The sequence below is a fragment of the Mastigoproctus giganteus genome, chromosome 4, assembly GCF_048544385.1.
Source record: "Mastigoproctus giganteus isolate SK-2022 chromosome 4, ASM4854438v1, whole genome shotgun sequence".
Classification (NCBI taxonomy): domain Eukaryota; kingdom Metazoa; phylum Arthropoda; class Arachnida; order Uropygi; family Thelyphonidae; genus Mastigoproctus; species Mastigoproctus giganteus.
In genome coordinates, this window is record NC_143578.1 from 220,254,600 (window position 1) to 220,276,254 (window position 21,655).

The 21,655-nt window shown below is 35.0% G+C and overlaps 1 protein-coding gene across 2 annotated transcripts in view; it reads left to right on the top strand.

Moving 5' to 3' along the window:
- The window catches only part of HBS1 (translation elongation factor EF-1alpha (GTPase) HBS1), a 295,975-nt gene that overhangs the window by 207,078 nt on the left and 67,242 nt on the right, over nucleotides 1–21,655 (top strand). For both annotated transcript variants that reach the window (XM_090371173.1, XM_090371174.1), the window contains 2 exons: nucleotides 4,367–4,579; nucleotides 10,547–10,681. In XM_090371173.1, coding sequence (XP_090227299.1) covers nucleotides 4,367–4,579; nucleotides 10,547–10,681 — 348 coding nt within the window. The remainder of the gene's footprint in view (nucleotides 1–4,366; nucleotides 4,580–10,546; nucleotides 10,682–21,655) is intronic.

Sequence of the window (21,655 nt, forward strand, 5' to 3'; positions counted from 1 at the left end):
TGTAGTCAAGAATGAACTCACTGAAAAATTAAATTATTCATTCTGAAGTTTTGTTTTCCAGTGTATTTTTTTCATTAAAGTGAATAATGTGCATAAGGTTCTGTAACTTTTGAATGTTCATAAGAGTACAGTTAGATGATTCAGGGAAGAATATCTGTACTCAGATGAATCCAAGGAGAATTTTACAGAGAACTATATTTTCTTTAATTTTTTTGAAAATTGGAATAGGGATTTTATGCTATGGAACAATATATGAAAAAATGTATTTTCTGCTGTTATTTTCCTTTAGCTATATATTTTTTTGGAATGGCCTCTGTGGTTTTGAAATGTAGCCAGTTAATCAAACGAAACAGATGAAATGTTTCCCTACTGAAACAAATCTTGGCTGTCTTGGTCCAGCAAAGTAAATTGTCTTCTTTGACATTATAGTGGGTTGATTACTTTCCTCTCATTTGAAGAGATCTGGGTTGAAATACTGTCAAACTGGAGGGATTCTTTAAGACCTCTTAAATTGAAGCTGTAGTCAGTTAATCTCAAGTGGAAAACGTATGATTTTTTCCCATGTGTTATTTAGAATTGTTCAGATGACATCACGCAAATTTATGAATACTCATTTTTACCTACATAATTCAGTAGACTTAGAATAACAGCACCTTTGGGGATTCAAGGTGCTGTTATTTAGATTTTTCTGTTATATAGAAAGTTTTATTTTTAATATATTTAATGCAGAAATAATGAGGCTAAATAAGAAATAGAGAGATTAAGAATGCAATTTTATTAACTGCACATAAAAAACATAAATATGTTGACGAACGATCCAATGTTATATTCTGCCATTAATACACACCCGCTTACACCCCATCTATTTTCTTTATTATATCAAATTTAGTCTGCATGGATAGCAGTGGTGTTGTCACCGTCCTCCTCACACCAGATGGAAAAGGCCCGGGTTCGAATCCCATCGATGACGCGAAGAACTTTTATGGGGCTTTTTTCATTCCATGGCTGAGTTAGTTGGTCTCGGGCACAGATAGCAATGTTTTTTCCCACAGAAACTGAGGTTTTTCGTCAAGAAAAACAGACAAATCAACCCGGGGACACATGCCAATTTACAGACAGTACACATGTGTATATGAATTAGCTTTCCAGGTGACCCTAATGTAATAGTTTGGATTATATCAAGTTTGTCACTAAGCTTTAGTATTGTTCTTTTTTTCTTCTCTGTATTAGGTTTATTAACTTTAGGAGTCATAGTGAGGATGGTTTTAATTTAAAATAAATGTAGAACAGCAGTATAATCCGTGATATCAGTACAGAATTCGCTTTCAAAATGGCCAACGTAAACAAATACAGTAATCACGTGACTTGCCATTTTTTTTTTTTTTTTTTGCCACTGCAAGACATCTGTGCTGTATGTAAACATCCGATCTCAATGTGCCATTAGCTTGAATGTTCTGTTATTTGGGGTGCCGTTATTTCAACAGTCTACTGTATTATTATGTAGGAACAAATATATCCACAATAAACAGAATGATTTGTGAAGTGGTGTACTTTGAGTAAAGTACCTGATTCACTAAAATATCCCAAAAACACAACAGCAAAATAAACCTTATCTAGCATGCATTTTACAGCAGAACTCATAGTATTGTATTTTGTTGCCCCGACGATGTATTTTGTTGCTGAAAATGGACAGTGGCAGTGCTGTGGTTATTGCATGATTTGTTGAAAGCCACACCAATCAGGGGTTGTGTTTGAGCCAAAACTTCATTTCAGTCATCACCAGACTTCTAACCCCATGATGAGTTATTCCATTATAGTCATACTGTTGTCTTGAACTTGCTTTGCCATGCTAGCTGTATGGAGTGACTACATATTTTTTGTTGCATTACTTGTGATTGGTTTCTTTTTTTTTGTTGATCTTGTGTAGTAACAACCCACAATAATGTTCCTTTCAGAGTCCATTAACCTAGAGATACCATGGTTGCTGCACTTTGTGCTGTAGTATGACTGGTTTGCCTGCTGCTGGATACTGGTGACATTATACATTCATTCTCTTACAGTACTATCAGAATGGTGTTATACATGTTGTTAAGGATTTTTTTTATACTTGATTAACTGGTGTGTGTGTTTAAAATGCAGCCATAAAGTTACAAAGATACTTCTTTATTAATATGAGGGTGGTTCAAAAAAGATTTATATTCATCCAAAAGTAGTTGCGGTAGAAAGATTTTTTTTTTGGTTTGTTTTGATACCTTGAAATCTCTATGGCAACCACACAAATTTTGGTTTTGATCAGACAGTGCATTTTTTTTTTCTTTACAGTGCTGAATGAAGTGAAGTATCATAATGAATAAAGTGGAATATGGACCAGTGATTTAGGCACCTCCGTAGCCAGGTGGGAAGGAGCAGCAGTGCGTAACACACGCTTCTTGATTAAACCGGGGTTCGAGCCCGTCACCACCAAATACGGAGCATGCGGAAAAGTCAGGGAATGACCACCACACCGGTTATTATGGCCTTAGTTGCTAATTCTCCTAAAAACCAAATAACAACAACAACAACAACAACAACAACCAGTGATTTGGTTCCTCTTTCTCCAAGGGAAAACACCAAAAACAATCCACAAAGAATTGGTCACTGTTTATGGAGAAAACTCTCAGTTACAGTGTTTTTGCACATTGGTATAAACAATTGAAATTTGGAAAACCTCAGCACATGATGAAGAAATCCCAGGATGCTCAGCAACTATCTGTAAAACAGAAGAAATTTGCAAAATTGAGGCATTAATCCTGGTAGATCACCGTATTAACATCAAAGAACTAGCTGCAGAACTCCGTATTAGTGTAGGGCCTGTGGAGAATATCACCCATCAACAGTTGCATACAAGTAAAGTGTCTGCTAAATGGGTTCCCAGACTTCTAACCCCTTACCAGAAGAAGGAAAGGGTACAATGTATAGATGAATGTTGATGTGCCAGAAAAGAAAGAGGACTATATAAATGTCAAAACAGTGGAAGCATGCAGAATCACCCCCCCCCCCCAAAAAAAAGGTGCAATCAGATTCTGGCAAGGTGATGCTGTCAGTTTTTTGGGATCAGCATGGTGTGATACAGATTACCTTCAAAATGGCTGTATTGTGACTGTGATGTATTATTCCAATTTCCTCATAAAGCTATGTGCTGCTATAAAAAAAAAAAAAGGACAGGGATAGCTGTCAAAAGGTGTTCACCTGCTCCATGTTAATGCCCCCTGTGCATTCTTCGCATTGTGCAGTGGCACCTGTAGCCAAGTGGGCTGGAGCAGCAGCAGTGCATAGCACACACTTCTTGATTAGACTGGGGTTCGAGCCCATGACCACCAAATATGGAGGATGCGGAAAGGTCAGGGAATTACCACCGCATATCCCCAGAGCAACATAGCCTTAGTTGCTAATGCTCCTAAAAACCAAATAACAACAACAAGCATTCTGCAGTGAGATGTGCCCACGAGTGTGGGTTTGAAATATTGCCACATCCTGCTTATTCCCTCAACCTTGTACTTTTAGATGTCTTCCACTTTCCTGCCCTGAAGTCCTTTCTTCATGGAAAACACTTTGCTGCTGATGATGAGATGACTTCTGCTGCCGAGTTGTGGTTTGAAAGACAGTCAGAGGATTCCTACAGAATTGACCTGTGGAAGTGTATTGAGAGGTGGCAAAAATTTTTTATTTTTTTTTTGGTGACTGTTGAAAAAGTGTAATACATGGTGTTTCTATCACCCTTCTGTCACAACTAGTTCTGGGTGAATACAAATCTTTTTTTGAACTTTCATCGTACAGTTAAAATTTAGTACAGAATTTATTATTAATGTATAAGATAGTATGAATCAGATCTGTAATACTCAATACGTTCTATGTTGATATTAATATTTTGTAAAATAATAAGAGGAGGTTACCTCAGTATAGTACGTAGAACACTTCTGTATGATACTCTCCAGAAATTAAAACAAAAAAATTGAAAAACTTACATTAGAGTGAAAAATAATTAAAAACCAATTAAACACAATTAAATCAATTTAACACAATTAAAAATTAAAAATCAATTTAACACAATTAAAATTTTTTAATTGTGTTAAATTGATTTTAATTTGGTTTAATTAGTTTTAATTATTTTTACTCTAATGTAAGTTTTTCGTTTTAATTTCTGGAGAGTATCATATGGAAGTGTTCTACATATTATATTGAGGTAAACTCTTATTATTTTACAATTATTAATGTATAGAGATTTAATATGGGGAGTTCTATAGTTTGGTCTCTACCTTGTGTTTTATTAATTTAGTGTAGTATTTACAAATTTTCATGCTTTTATTAATTTTTGTTTTGTTCATAGGATTAGAGAAGATGAAATAACTCTGCAGAAAAAGATGCATGACCAAGAAAGTCCAGTTAATAAATTTCTAAAGAATGGTAATGAAATGGAAAATGAGAAGAAATCTTTGTACATAAATAAGGATACAAATGAGAATAAGATATCTCCAGAAAGAAAACTGGATATTTCTGAAACAGTTGAAGAGGCAGAAATTAATGTTCCAAGACTGACTAGGTAAATTTTAAAATAATTTTGTAGCATTGTAGTATTCCAATCTCAGTTAGCATTAGTGTATAATTATACTCCATCTCTCTTGGTACCTTTGTAATTAGAATGTTCAGAACATATTGCTTAATTAGAATATATCAGTAAATATTGCTTAATTTAAATCGGTGTTTCTCAACCTTTTTTTTTTTTTAATTTTTGCCCTTCAAAGGGCTTTTTTAGACAATTGTTTTTCCTGATTGTCCCCATGAAATTTTAAACAAGATAATACTTTATACTTACTATTTTTATTCAGTGGGATCCCTGAGCCTGATGCTTCTTAGCTAAAAGTTGAATGTTTAGTATGATGTTAGTAAGTTTAATTTTAATGAACATATATCAGTTCTGTTTCCTTTGTTAATATTTTATTTACTGAACTAAAACCACTTTCAACCATATAAGATGTTGGAAAACAAAGAAATACTTTGGGCATTTTTGGGCAACTACTAATTAACAGAAAAAAAAATCATTATTATATAACAATCTAACTTTAGCATCTCTCACACTAAACCTTGTTAACAACTTAAATACTTTAATTGAATGGTCAATGAAAATTATAAAAAGAGGTGGATAAGGTTTCCACCTCACTCCACATTCTACTTTAACCCATTTTCCAATGCTTCCTTTGAGCCTTGCTGTAGATTTTCCATATTTATATGAACCTTTTATTTCCCTTTAAAGATAAATCTCATAAATCTCTTATAATATCTCATAATGAGATTTTCTAAATTATGAGATAACCCATATTTTTCTAAAATTTGGATAGCAAATATTTAGGCATTTTGTCATATGCCTTTTCACTCATATAGATTTTTATTATAGATTTTTACAGGTTTTTATACAGATTTTTATTATTCCATATATCTCATAACTTTTCTGTAATTTATTTTAGTAAAAATATTTATCTGGGAATTCCCGTTTGGCTAAAACTTTTCTTTCCCAATATTAGATTCAATAATACGTCTAATCCTTTTCTCTAAAATACTTTCATATAATTTACCTGGTACAAGGAGTGATCCTCTGTAATTTTCACATTCAGCCTTTTTTTTTTTTTTTTTTTTTTTTTTTTTTAAATTTTTATCCAAGGTGATTATAATTAAAGTGCATTGCTTTTATCTCTGCTTCATGGTTTGCTTTTACTGGTAAATCATGAATCAAAGATAATCCGGAAGAGACAGTTTGTAGACTATGGGGAAATGAGAGGCAAACAAAAAAAATTTAGCTCCAAAAAGTGACACCAGGGTATGTTTGATGCTGCATACAGTCACTTGCACTATTTACTGGCAAACCATGAATCACAAATGAAATCTGGAATAGACAACTGTGAACTGTGGTTCTCATTTTGTATGTTGAGTAAAATTAAAAGAACACAGCAAAAGATATATGATAAAAGTTATCTTCTGTTGTGTTGCTATATTTATGTCTTCTTTAATAACCTGATATTATACACTGTGGCTCACAAAATTTGCCTTTTTGTTTGATTTGCTGAATTGGCTCTTGGCTCAAAAAAAAAAAAAAAAAGAAGTTTCTGTCCCATGGTTTAGACCATGTGGAGATGAATGTAGTTGCTATGCAGAGTACATCTCTTTTTAACTCTCTTGACATGGCTAGCGATGCACACATCACTAGATGCACTAAAAGAGTCATGACAACAGTGGTAAACCACAATCAACATGGTATTGCAAATGATTGTGCTTTGTGGATAAAGCTCTTTTACCAAAACGACAGTGTAATGTCTTTGATCATTTTCCCAAAATAAATTAAACAAAATGATGATGAATATTTAGCACCTGGCAGAGGAAACTGCCCAAAGCATATCAGGAAAATGTTGATAACATGTTGTTATGCTTTCCTTAAGGTTAGCAAAAGACTGAATAATGCACTAATAAACCCTGTCTTTGAGATATCCCTATAATTATAGGTAATGAGGATTACAGTCTAGAAAGTGTAGTAGCCATTGTTAAATGTGTTTTGAAGCAAATTCTTTGCCAATTTATGTGGTAAAGTGATTTTATGCCATTTGAAGAAGCATGTGTTAACAAAACTAATTTGCATGTTGTGAGGCTGAAAAAAATGACAGTAACTCATGAAGGGAAAGCCTTATTCTCCACCTAATATCAGCTGATCAAGGCTCTAACTGAAGGGACATTTAAGAATTCCTCTAATACTACATAATTGACCAGCAGTTATGTAGTATTAGAGGTCACAGTTATGTTCACCTGTATATAATGGTACATGTGTAAAGACCATGTGCCCAAACTTCCTTGAAGAAGAATGGTTGTTGTTATTTGATTTTTAGGAGCATTAGCAACTAAGGCCATATTGCTCCGGGGATATGCGGTGGTCATTCCCTGACCTTTCCGCATCCTCCATATTTGGTGGCTCACGGGTTCAAACTCCGGTCTAATCAAGAAGCGTGTGCTACGCACTGCTGCTCCTGCCCACCTGGCTACGGGAAGAAGAAGAATGGCCCAGTTTATGAAGTTAGATATGAACTCATATCAAAATTAACATGTAGGTATTGGAAAGGAATTTTGTCAGTAACATGTGGAAACACTTTGCGAACTGTTCCTGAAAGAATATCTAGTTGCCCAGATGCCACCCCGGCACTAGTAGATCAATATCCATTTGTATAGCACTGTTAGCAACAACAGTTTCATCAACAACAGCTATTTTAGTTGGGCATTTTACTGGGAGTTAAAGATTCATCATTTTGTGCAATCCATTGTAGAAAAGGGTTCTAAGGGGCATTACTGTTTTTTGGTAAAAAAATTTTATCCATAAAGCACAATCTTTCATTTGCAATACCATATTGATTTTTGCTTACTTTTTATGGTTGTAACTCTGAAGTATAATTGCAGCCTTGTTTAGATGACCCTGCATTACTTCTTTTACTGGTGACTCCATTATTTTCTCTGGAATAGAAATTAAACTAACAGGTTTGCAATTTCTCCTGTCACCCTTTTATCCCTATTTGTGAATTGAGGATACATTTGCACATCTCCAGTCTGCGGGAACCTCCCCTGAATCTAGGGATGCTCCTAGTAATTATGGCTAAGGACTTACTTACTTCCTTCAATGTCTCCCTTAATATAATTGGATAGATCCCATCCATCCCGGGTGCCTTTCTTTTGTTCAACTTGAACAATTTGGCTTCCACTTGCCTTTCAGTTATTTTATAAAATTATTTGGTTCTCTGTTAGAATTTGATATAAGCTTCTGTCCTCCACTTCCCTACAGAATTCCTCATGTGTGAATGTAGATGCAAAATACTCATTCAGTTTGTCAGCAACCTGAGCAGGATCATTAATAGTCAAACCATTGATATCAAGTGGACCAATTTGATTCATCTCCTTCCTTCTAGTGTTTACATAAGTCAAGAAACCTTTGCCCCCTTTGTCAAAGATTTCTCATAATCTGCCTTTGCTTGGCTAACCTCCTTTGTAACTTGATTACAGACTAGTTTATATCTACAATAGGCTTCTGTATCACCTGATAATTTATATGCATGGGGTGCATATAAATTATCACGAGTCTCATCAATTCATCTGACATCCATTTAGGCCTATACCTTGAAGAATATTTCTTAGTTGGTATGAAAAGCTTAATGGTATCTATGATTAATTCCTTGAATGCTTCCCATTTAGAATTTGCTGATTGTAACATCATCAGTTGATCCCACTGTATAGAATTTAAAAACTGTCTGAGGCCACTGTAGTCACCTTTACAAAAGCAAAAACCCCTCCCTTTACCCTTGATGCTAGATACATCTTTACGTAAATGTAAATCACAAATCAGTACACTGTGATCACTGCCACCCAGTGGTTCTTTTAACTGCAGATTCTTAATACATGAATAATCACTACTGATAATCAGATTAAGAGTATTACTCCCTTCTTTTTCCTCTCTAACATGCTGCTGTAGAAAACAGTCATTCAAATTCACAAGTCTTGTTACTTTGTGAGTGACCAGTCCCCAAGTTACAGTCAATATCTGGAAAGTTAAAATCTCCCATTATAAGACGTCATGAATTACTGACCCACTCTATTTCTCTGTACATTTGTTGTACTCATCAGTCTTTAGGCCTATAACACACTACTCTCATTTTTTCTTTCCCACTGCTCATGGCTCACCAAACTGACTCAACATTGCACTGGCCACCCATGTCAGCTGGATACACTGCCTTAGATTTTATGTACTTCTTAATTATGAGCATAACACCTCCCCCTTCTATCCTATCTTTTCTTTTTGCATGCATTGTACTCCCCCATATTCAAATTCTACATTCTTTATATTTGAGTGGCACCATGTCTCTGTTATCCCAACGATATCTGCATTCGATGTCTTGACAAGCACTTCAGATTCATCAAATTTATTTACTATGCTTCTAGCATTGGTGTACATGCAAGTATACATGCACCTGTTCTTACTCTTAGTTACCCTAACACAGCCCATGTATTTACTTGTTTCACGATGACTCTCTCAGCAGTTTTTGAAATCCCCAGCACCTTGCTTTCAAGGCTACTGCTCATTCCAGTAGAAGTAGTGTTAAGGATCACTTTCATCTCTGCTTGCGGCAATTGTTAATGTACTAGTCTATGCTAGATTAGTCCCCATTCTAGCAGTTTTTCTCACAGCTTAATGCTGCTTTGATAGCATCAGCAAATATTCTTGCACCGTTTCTATTTAAGTGTATCCTATCTCTATTGAAGTACTCTCTCTTGTTAACAAGTACAGACCATGCTGTGAAAAATTCTACCCTATGAGCATTGCATGGGGTAGAATTTTTCTCCACGACCAAATTGATCAAAAAGCCTCTCATCATATACTCCGTTATGTGTGGACAGAATTGATCACAGTTTTGGCCAAATAACATTGAATATTTCTCTATTTCATGACAAAAACTAGGTGAACAGGGAACTGGAGCCACATAAATTGAAACAGCAGATCATGAGCATGAAATAACTTACTGTGTAAAGAGTAAATGGGCCTGTTGTACTGGAATCCATAGTGTCTTACTGTGTAGATGTAGAATTTTATGGTTTCTGTGCAAACTAATTTAAAAATATTAATAAACTATGCATTATATATTCGTATCTTACAAACCTTTTTTTTTTGGGCGATGCTGTATAAACTTGCTTCCTTGCATCATTTGCCATTACTTATATCAACACTTTATCAATAGCAAGTTACATCCTGATATCGAGAGAGAGCAATGAATCAAAACAGAAGCGATTCACTCCATTGGGCACATAGCAGAACATTTCATTTCCTGCTATATGCCCATTGGAGTGAGTCACTTTTGCTGCTACACTTCTCTAGTCCATTAAATTTCATTAGAGACAAATGGTTGGTTTTTTTGTGGAATTTTAGCTGCTGGTATGCTTATTCAATAAATGTTTTATTTTCTGAAGGTTTCAATATATTCTGTTAACTTGTAAATTACTGAAACAATGGCAGATAAAAATCAATTTACATTACATGTAAACAGATTTTTATCTACCTGTAGAGCTCGTTTTCTTTTGGCATGTGTTATGGCTGTATTTTGCACGTGATCTCTGACGTGCTGCATGACAGATTTCTGCAGTACATTGGCACCTGTTCTGTGAGTGACACACTGTACTTATTATCAATGGTTGTGATTTTCTCTCTCTTTAATGTGGTATAATAAGACATACTTAACAATACAGTTATCAATACACACACACACACACACACACACACACACACACACACACACACACACACACACACACACACACACACACACACACACACACACACACACACACACACACACACAGCTAATTTTCTATTATACTATAAAAAAAAAATATGTTTTTCTAAACTGAAATATTTGAGAAATATATTTCTAAAAGAATTGGGAATAAACATATTATTTTCTGTAATAATCAGTTACGGTATTTTTCCTAATAGGTCCAAAGTGAACCAAAAGGATTTACTTCTAGAATATGAAAAGGAGAGAGGACGAGGAAAACCTTTAATTAATTTGGTGGTTATTGGCCATGTTGATGCTGGAAAGAGTACATTGATGGGACATTTACTGTATAGGTATTTATTTTTATTTAAAACAATTGAATATAACATGTTGAATATACACTGAGATATGATCACCTACCCAATACCATGTTGGGCCACCAGTCACACTTATCCAGGATAATTAGCTGCTGTATGCAGCTAATTATCCCACATTCAAAACATCCCACAGATGTTCACACGGATTGAGATCAGACAAATTTGGAGCCCAATCAAGATGGGTGATATCTTCGCTGTGTTCCTCAGACCACTTGTGCACTGTGTGGGCCTGATGACATGGTGCATTATTGTCTTGAAAGATCTTGTTTCTGTCCAAGAAAAAATGCAACATGGCTGGGTGCACATCATCTCCTAAGAGCTGCCAATTGACCTCACCAGTGAAATGTTGATCCATATGCACCAGGGATCCTAATTAAAATGTGTCCCACATGATTCTCACACCTTCTATCCAGTCATGGTCTCGCCCCCTAAACCTTAACCCTAATTTGAAATTTGCACCCCCCCCCTGAAATAAACTAATCATTTCCATAATTTCTACTCAATTCACAAAATTGAAACTCTCAATATACATAAACAGAAGTGTTTTCTTCAATTTCCTACCTTTAAATTGCATCAAAAATGTACGATCACATATCATTTTATGTAATTATGACCACAAAAAAACAGCAGCCATTCATTTTGATTATATGACATGGCACTGCTGGCTAAAATGAATCAACACACACATGGAGCCATAATTGACTGGTCAAGCTTATGTTATTAGCATTACCAAGGTGATACAGGGAGAGAAAAATAAGTAAGCAACTGTTTCTTGGAAAACAGACAGTTTTGCATCATTACTTTCAAACAATATTTTGCTTTACATAATTGTTGTATGAAAGAATTGCAAAGAATTGTTTTTGAAAAACAAAAATATCGTATTTCCTTTCTTCAATGTGTATTTGTATCTACTAACAAAAATCAAGGAAATTCTTCTATTGGAAGCCACAGTTGAAACAGAAAAAAAAACTGGCATAAAACTGATAACACACAATGCTCATTTGATAAAAAAAAAAACAAAAAAAAACAACACTTTGCTTTACTGTAATTGTTTTAGGGAACAATATTTTGCATTATTGCCTTATTATAATATTTTGCATTTTTACTTTCTAACAATATTTTTCATTATACCTCTGTTACAATATTTTGCTTTGTTTGTTTACATAATTGCTGTAGCCAACAATATCAGTGTGCAGGACATTTTGTAACAGATGCTGAAGTTCTAATAAGTCCAATTTTGGTTCGATGCACATTTGATAAAAAAAAAAAAAAAAACAGCAAAAAACACTTTGCTTTACTATAATTGTTTTAGGGAACAATATTTTGCATTATTGCCCTATTACAATATTTTGCATTATAGCTCTGTTACAATATTTTGCTTTATTGCATTACATAATTGCTGTAGCCAACAATATCAGTGTGCAGGACTTTTTCTGAATGTATGTTTTATCTTCTAATGAAATTTCCACAAAATATTTCTGCTGATAGCTGCATTATAAGTTATAAAATAATTCGTTATTGCATGGGTAGTGGAGAACATTTTCTGCTCTTAACATGTACTTGTCAATAATCCCTCTGGAAATATTAGCAAGTGAACTGCATTATAAATTTCAAACATCACTGTATAGCTTGTCCTTCAGTGCAAATGACTGTGGCAAATGACTATCTTTTTTTACCTCTGACTACTTTCTTTCGAGTGACCGCACGCTTTTGCCTTGTACAGATGTTTTATTGTGGAAACTTCCTTCCGATCAAATCATCAGTAGTAGTCCTTTATTATACCTTAAGTAATTCGTTATGGTGGGGGAAACGGTTTTTGCTCCTAATTGATGTAACATTTTGTGAATTTTTCCAAAGCGGATTATCTGAACACAATGTAAATTAGAAAGACAGTAAAAGAGTTGATAATTGGTGCCATTGGTGGGCAGCATTCCGACAAACAAATTTTTTGTTTATATTCCAGGATGACCACATGGTCAGAGGAGATTCCAAGATAGAGAGAGAGAGAGAGAGAGAGAGAGAGAGAGAGAGAGAGAGAGAGAGAGAGAGAGAGAGAGAGAATACAAGAAACAGCACCACATTTAGCAGTCACTAGCTTGATTATGTGAAATAATCTTCCCACAGTAAAATAAAAGAAGAGATAGGGAGTAAATCTATTTTTCAGTGGGGCATATCTTTTTATTGCAGCTCAGAACAGCATATTACCGTTAATGGTGAATTTATTCTGCTTTGGTACTTGTTTGTTTGTTCGTTATTTGGTTTTTAGGAGCATTAGCAACTAAGGCCATATTGCTCCGGGATAAGCGGTGGTCATTCCCTGACCTTTCCGCATCCTTCGTATTTGGTGGTGATGGGCTCGAACCCCAGTCTAATCAAGAAGCGTGTGCCACGCACTGCTACTCCTTCCCACCTGGCTACGGAGGCGCCTTGCTTTGGTACTAAAACAGAATTTCTCCCTTTGTGATAACATCAAATGGATATCAGGGAAATATTTTCTAACAAAACCTTTTGAACAGCTAGTTAACTGTAATCTGTTAGCTTTGTATTGTTCGAAAATATTGCAGTTTTGTGAACAATACGCATTTCAAAAAACAATCCGTTATTCATAGCGGATAATTTTTTTTTTCTTCTTTTGTGCACCAGTTTTTGAAGTTCATAATGCAACTATAAATAGAAATATTTTCTTGAAATTTTGTTAGAAGATCAAATATACATCCAGGAAACTGCTGTTCCGATATTGTTCCCTAAAAACAATTACAATAGAGCAAACTTTTTTTTTTTTTTTTCAAATGCACATTGCAGTTTTACACCAGTTTTTCCAATAGATGAATTTCCGTAATTTTCTGTTAGGTGCAATACACATTGAAGAAAGGAAATACGATATTTTCACTTTTGAGAAACAATTGTTACTACTGTTTCACTTTACTGTATCTTGTGGCAACAAACAGTAACTTGTGTCTGTCTTATTTTTTTGGTTTTTTTTTGCCTTCTCGATAAAGCTGTACAGAGAACTGTGACTCAATGCCGGAGTGAAGTGTTCTCATGCTTTGCTCCGTAAACAAAACTAAACTTCCCTCTGTAAACAGAGGCATGCGCTTTCTCTAAAAAACAAAAGAATGAAGTATTGTGTTTCATATAAGCCCTAGGCTAGTTAGGGCGAAGGTAAAAAAATAACTGTGAAAGGCTTAAAAAAATGCTTCACATTTGATGTCATATTTTTGTCGTTTTTTCATGAAATTGGATAGAAATTTCTGAAAATTGAAGTGAGAAAATCGAAGAAAACAGTTCTGGCTCCAGCTATAGGGAGTTTCAGTTCTCTAGATAGAGTAAAAATTATAGAATTTATATGTTGAACCTAGTTCCGGTAGGTACGTACCTCAATGGACCAAATTGGGTTAAGCAACCACTTCCACCTGCCTGGATATGGATAGTGGGCACCACCCAAGATGGATCCCTAGACTCAGTGTTGCTTGCACCACACACTAAAGTGTCCATCGGCATGTTGCACGAGGTATTTAGACTCATACAACTAGTATACTTGTTTCCAGCCTTTAGTGTCCAACCCAGCATGTTGATGCCACAGCATTCACTGTTGACAGTGAGCAGTGGTGAGGAGAGGGTGTCTCTTTGGGTCATCTGCTGTGAAACCCATACAGCTTGAGGTGGTTTGACACCATTCTTCATATAGTTTAACTACAGTATGCCATGAGCAACTGACAAGACTTGCCATTTCCAATATGGAAGCACCTGATGCACAAGCTCCCATAATCATGCCCCTTTGAAATTCCATAATATCTTTACTGTGTTTCATAACTGCTACTTTATCAATTTGACTTGCACGACCAGATGCAGATTATCACTGCTCTGGTATAGGAAGCTGTTCAGCTTTTAATGCTGCAGGCTATTCTGCATGGTCCATTACAGATGCAGTGGTCATAATTCAGTGATCACTGAGTGCATGTGATTTGAAAAAAATGAATAGGTAGGTGGATATCCATTTGAATTTAATTTAGATTTTGGTTACTTTATAATTTAAGTGAACTTGAATATCACTTGAATTATATAATGGGTGATTTTTTCCTGGAAAATTGTGTAAGATAAAAATGCTTCATTTGAAAATAATTTACTTATGGATAATAATGTAATTAATGACTTTGTTCTCTACATAAAAGTGCCTGTTCAAAGCAAAATACACTTTGCTATCATGGCAGAAATTTAGCATTATGGATAATTTCAAATAAAATGAAGTTATCTATAAGGCTAAACATTACATATTCCTATTTTGGAAATAGTTTTTAACCCTCTGGAAGGTGCATCTGCCTTGTGCTGCCTCTTGGATTTATCTATGCAAGAAAGCTTGCTTTCTTGCATAGATAATCCTGGGCTCCCCCCCCTCCCACCAAAGAGAAATATATTTGGGCATATATTTCTCTTTCATGTGGTATAATACTCTTAACAGTAAAATTATTAATAAGACTTAAATATTGCCATAAAACTAAAGAATGTTACTGTAGTATAGTTTTTGTTTCTAGCCTTAGTGAAATATATTGTGGAGAGGAGTTTCAGTTAATCTGTTAAATTCATCCTTAAATTTATTCAAACTAACCACTTCCACAGCACTAGATGGAAGTTTGTTCTGACCACCAGTTACTCTTTGTCTGAAAGCAAATTTTCATACATCTGTCCTATAACCATCCTTTTTCAGTTTATTTTCCATTATGTGTGTATCATCAGAATAAGGATGCTATCAGCATTTAGTTTACTCAATCCATTTAAAGCCTTACACTTCAATAAGGTGTCCAGTTTCCAGATGAAGTTTGCAGAACTGAAGTCTTTCTTGATAGGAGTACCCTTTTTTTACCTCTGACTAACCTTGTTGCTCTTCTTTGCACTTCTTATGGCATAAACACACCCTTTTTAAAATGAAGCTTTGTGATTCATGTGTAGTACTCAATATGTAGCCTAACCATTACCTTATACATTGGAATAACCACCTCCTTGTAATCATTTAACCTTTTTTTGGGTTAGAAGGAAAGAAATAGTTGAAACTGGTGCACTTTATAATTTTATTCTTTATTCTGAAACAATATTGGATAATAAGAATGTATAATATCTTTATTATTATTATGATAAAAAAAAGATGCAGCAGGCCCCTGTTATAACGCGGTTCACTTTACGCTGATTCACTATAACGCTGTTCTTATATTATATAACCCATATCTGACTATAATGCTGTCACAGATCACTATAACGCTCTTTTACAGATTGCATTTTTGGCATATTTAACGAAATCGTTTCATTTGATGGAGTCGATAGCTTGAAAATGAATAGCAAAACAGCATTAAAACGTTTCCCACGCCGATTTGCGAAATTTTCTCATACGCTAATTTAATTGCAGTACAGTGACTTGTTATGTAGTTCCAAGATCAACATTTTAAAAAATGATCAAGTATATTGCTTGTAATATTTGCTTTATATGCACCGAAGTCCAGTCATCACTCAGTACAGTATTATACTTCGTGCGTAACGGACAGTTTACTTGAACATTGTATCATAATTAATGCAACCAATGCAGTTACATTTTTGAAGAGCTAATAATGATAAATAGGAATGAAAAAGCAACAACATGTGGGTGCAGTATGAAGATTATAAATGTAAGAAAAAGACTGAATTTGAAAATTAAATTAGACGTTTTGAAGCTAATCAATTCCGGTCAACGACAAGCGGATGAGTGCCATAATTTAGGACTTGCAACTTTAACTGTAAGAACAATTATAAAAAAAATAAAGAATTAATTTTAGCAGCGGGAAAGATAGCTGTTCCACTGTAAGCAACTAGGACTAGGCCAGCTATTAGGATTGAATTGGAAAAACTAATTTTATTGGAGATAATATTCCAATGCAGAATTCAGTTAAGTTAAAAAAAAAAAAAAAAAAAAAAAGAGAGAGAAAGAGATTAGCCGATATGATGATCTGAAGAAAACTTGCCTAAAAAAAAAAAAAAAAAAAGTGCAACCATTTAAAACTGGTAAGGGCTGGTTGAATAGATTTAAAATCCAGGGAGAAGCCACTAGTGCAGATCAAGGAGCCAAAACTTTCAAAAAAGAACTTTTGTTAAAATTATTGAAGAGGAGTATTATTGTTATACTTCTCAACAAGTTTTTAATATAGATGAAGCAGGACTTTTGTAGAAATTAATGCCTAAAAGAAGTTTCATATTGAAAGAAGAAAAAATATGCCAGGTTTCAAAGCAGCGAAGGATCGGTTGACTTTATTGTTGGGTGGTAATACTACGGGGGATTTAAAATTAATACCCCTTTTAATTTATTTGGAAGAGGGCCAAGGTTCAACCCAAAATCCACACATTTTTCATGATTAAATTCATCAATTAAATTCATTATTCGTAAGCAGTTACCACATAATTATATATGTATGTAATGCAAAATATTTTATATGTACAAATATTTGAATATTAAATATTTTGACCGACATTTGTGCATCTTTTCACTACCGTTTATTATTGATTAGGAAATATCCTATGGCGCCAACTGCAACTCACAAATACATATGTTACCTTATGGGAATGCGGCACTCGCTTAGTGCGGATTCACTTAGCGCTCTGTTTTTCCGGAACGAATTGTCAGCGTTAAGTGGGAGTCACCTGTATATATATTTCCCAGCTATCTGACCCCCAGTACTCAGCAGCAAATCAGGCAGAATGGAAGCCAAAAACCAAGGCTCTGTGGAAATTCAATGTGGATATATAGCACACTTGTTTTGCAGACATAGAAGTGTAAAGAATTTTTTTACAGCTATAATTCTTCAAGTAAAATTTAATTAATGAGGGAGATCAAAACTGAATATCATACTTTGAGGAATACTAAAGTTTGCACTGACATATAATTATAACAGATCTATAAATTTTTAAGTTTCTGCTATTCAGTATGCATAAAGCACGTCTGTATGGATGTTAACTACTGTTACATTATATTACATTGATTTCTTAATTTATCAGTTGGCCAAGTATAAATTACGATTACAGCATGCACTGAAATGTGGACATCCTAGCATTGAGAGAAGAATAGCACAGTTTTTCTTTTGTTTATAGTAATAGTATTTGTCATATAGTGCAAGGAAGTCACAGGTTTTTGCTGCACTGGCAAGAGAAAAAAAAAAAAAAACCCACCAAAAGTAGTTAAGAAAATGCAAATTATATGTTTCCCTTCTCATACATGTAATCATCCAGTTGACCTTTGAATTTATTCATGCTGTCAGCCTCAACTACCTGCAAGGGTAACTTGTTCCAGCAATCAACAACTTGCTGGCTGAAAGAAAACTTACCACTATCTAATCTAAACCTCAACCCATGTAATTTGAATTTATGGCACTATTTCATGAATTCTTTTTAACAGCGAAAATTCCACCTTCACTCATTTTACTAATCTCTCTCAGAACCTTATAAACCTCAATCAAGTTATCTCTGGTTGCCAAGCTCTGTAGCCCACATAATTGGAGTCTTTCCTTGTAAGGTCATCTTTTTTGCTGATCTCACCATTCAATTGCCTGTCTTTGGACCCTTTCAAGAAGCTCAGTCTTTTTTTAGATGAAGTCTCCATACGTGAACACAGTATTCCAAATGTGGTCTTATAATTTCTTTATACATTGGGATTATGATCTGTCTCTATAGGATAATGTTTGATAAATCATCAATAGGACACCATGGGCTTTCCTGGCTGCCTGTTTATACTGTTCAGAAAACTTCACATCTGCCCATATCATAACTCCCAGATCATTTTCCTCCTCCACTGTTTTTAATTCAACCCCACCAAGTGTATAATTTATTTGGGGGTTTCTATTCCCAATGTGTAAGACCTTTTAGCTGCATGAAAACAGAGCTGTCACTTCTCTGACCATCTTTGAAGTCTGTTTAAGTCATCCTGAAGGAGTGTTGCTTGGAACTGATCATTAATGATTCTACTAATCTTTACATCATCTGCAAATTTTTACATCACACCTTCTATCCCTTCGTCGATGTCATTTATGAAAATGAGAAACAACAGTGGTCCAAGAACTGAACTTGATCCTCCACATTGATCCTTGAACTGATCCATCAGGAGCGGGATCCCTCAAGGATCCCGCTCCTGATGTTACACCAATCTAAAGAATATCCATTAATAACAACCTTCTGCCCTGTAGCCACCCAGCAGTCCATCTTAGAATCTTACCAGTAATCCCAACCTGTTCAAGCTTATGCATTAACCTCTCATGAGAGACTGTGTCAAATGCTTTGCTAAAATCCAAATAAACTATGTCAAAATTGTTCCCTCATCCAGCTCATTAGTAACTGTGCCAAAATAGCCTAGTAAGTTAGTTAAACATGATTTTCCCTTAACAAAGCCATATTGTGTGTCCTTAAGAATGATATCTATCTAAATGTCCCTGGATTGGACTCATAATCATTGCCTCCAAGATTTTTCATACCACCTAAGTCAGATTAACTTAATTGGTAGGAACCACTTTTACCCTAGTCACTCTTAGAATTACCTTTATGTATTAGTGATACATTGACACTTCTTCAATCCAAAGGAATCTCCCTTCAGCCCAAAGATGCCCTCATGATTAAGCTCAGTGGTTCAATACACTCCCTGGCGATCTACTGGGTGTATGCCATCAACTCTGGGAGCCTTATTTGCCTTTATGCCCAAAAGTTTTTCTAATAAACAGTCTTCTGCAATTTTGAAATCACTGATTTCATATGGCTTAGCATCACTTGTACAACCTCTTCTCAGCATGAAAGACAGATGTAGGATAGATGTGCGGAAATTTGCCTTTAGCCAGCGGGTAGTTGGTTGGTGGAACAGACTTGCATCCCTTGTTGTGGAAGTTGATAGCCTAAATAAATTTAAGGCTCAGCTGGACAGGTATTTCGAACGAATGGAGGGGTGAAGTGGAAGTGTTTTTTTTTTTTGGCTGATGCTGCATAAGCTTGCTTTCTTGCATCATATGCCTCTACTAATGCTAATGTGTCTTTCGATACATATTGTAAGAAAAGTCCTGAAAGGAACGTTCCATTTCTTTTTACTCTGTAGTATTAGTATTAGCAGTGGAAAATGATGCAAGAAAGCAAGCCTATAGAGCAAAAAAATACCAGGCATGTAATCTGGCAGACATTTATTTTCAATGCCTGCTGGACATTAAGAATGTCAAATAAAGACATTTAAGACATATTCAATGTCAAAAAAACTGACCCACATCACCTCCAAGAATTTGTCTAGGTCTTCTTTGAATTTATTCAAATTACCCACTTCTACAACAATAGATGGAAGTTTGTTTCAACAATCAACCACCTGCTGACTGAAGGAAAACTTCTACACATTTCTCCTGCAACCAACCTTCCTTAATTTGAATTTATGCCTCCGCACGCGCATGCGCGTGTGCGTGCGTGCGTGCGTGCGTGTGTGTGTGTGTGTGTGTGTGGTCGGTCCCAGCAAGAGGAAGAATGCTATCAACATTGAGCTTACTCAATTTATCCAAGACCTTAAACACCGCACTCAGATCTCCTAATGGATGCCTAGTCTCCAGATGCTGCAATTTGCAGAACTGAAGCCTTTCTTGGTAAGAGCACCCTTTTGTTCCATTCACCAATACGGTTGCCCTTCTCTGCACCTGTTCCAGCAGATCTACATCCTTCCAAAAATAAGGCCTTCAGACATGTATAACAGTACTCCTGCTAGCCTTTGTATCATCTGCAAACTTAGACATTAAGCCTGACATACTTTCATCAATAGCATTAATAAATATTGAAAACAACAATGGGCTCAGCACTGAACCATGGGGTACTCCACTAATAACATTGCAAAGAATAGTGCCCATTGATAATCATTCTCTGTCTTTTCTTACTCAACCATCCCTTATTCATAGGATTAACTTGCTACATTGCTCCAGTTGTACAGCAGTCTTTTATGTGCAGCAATCAAAAGCTTTCGTCAGATCCAAGTACAGATAACCCTCATATAACACAGTAGTTTGGTACCTACAAAATCTCATGTAATGCAAAACCGTGTTATACGGGACTAAAAATCAGTACAAAAAGGGGGTTACGTTCCAAAAGCTAACAAAAATACGGCATTTTTTTAATAACTATGTTTTAATTTTATAATAGTAGTAACTTAAATAGTAATAACTGAACAAACATCTTACCTTACAAACTGTGATACTTATATGTCAGATAATGTATGTTCATTTCATTTTCTTCGCCTTCATCGCTGCTAAGCACAATGTCTTCTTCAGCATCTAGATTTCGTGTACCTTCTGCTATCTTCAAAAGTCATGAACTGCATTCTTCGAAGTCACAATTATTTTTTATGGTCTCAAACAAGCACAAACTTTGTTGGGAAATCCCTAATCAAGGGATTTCCCAACAAAATACAGTGGATCCCCACTTTAAATGATACATGAAAATCAGAATATTTTCTGGTTAGCAAAATAAAAATAAATTTACACTTACATACATAGCTTAATTAATATGTACTGTAATATGTACATGCTAATTGATATTTTTGTTCACAGACTTTTTTTTTTTGGTTGTAAAATTTAAAACAGTAAAAATGATAAGCAATTAATAACAAAAAACACAGCACTCACAAGTTGCAACAAACGCACAAGTGAGATACGGAGTAATGAGTTTCTGAAAATTTATTTATGTTTTTTATATGATTGAATATTTCATGGAAGGGGAAACACATTTCACCATAATAACGTCAAAACCAACAGAATTCCAGCTATCAGTACTATAGCAAAATGCAAGAAGATTGAGTTTATTACCTGTTTATAATTGATTAACTAACAGAAAAGACCATTAAACCGTAAAGTGCAAATTGTTTTTATTATGATAGTGACCTCCAAAAATGTGTTTTAGAAAAATATCACAAAGGCGATAGCAACTAGCGAG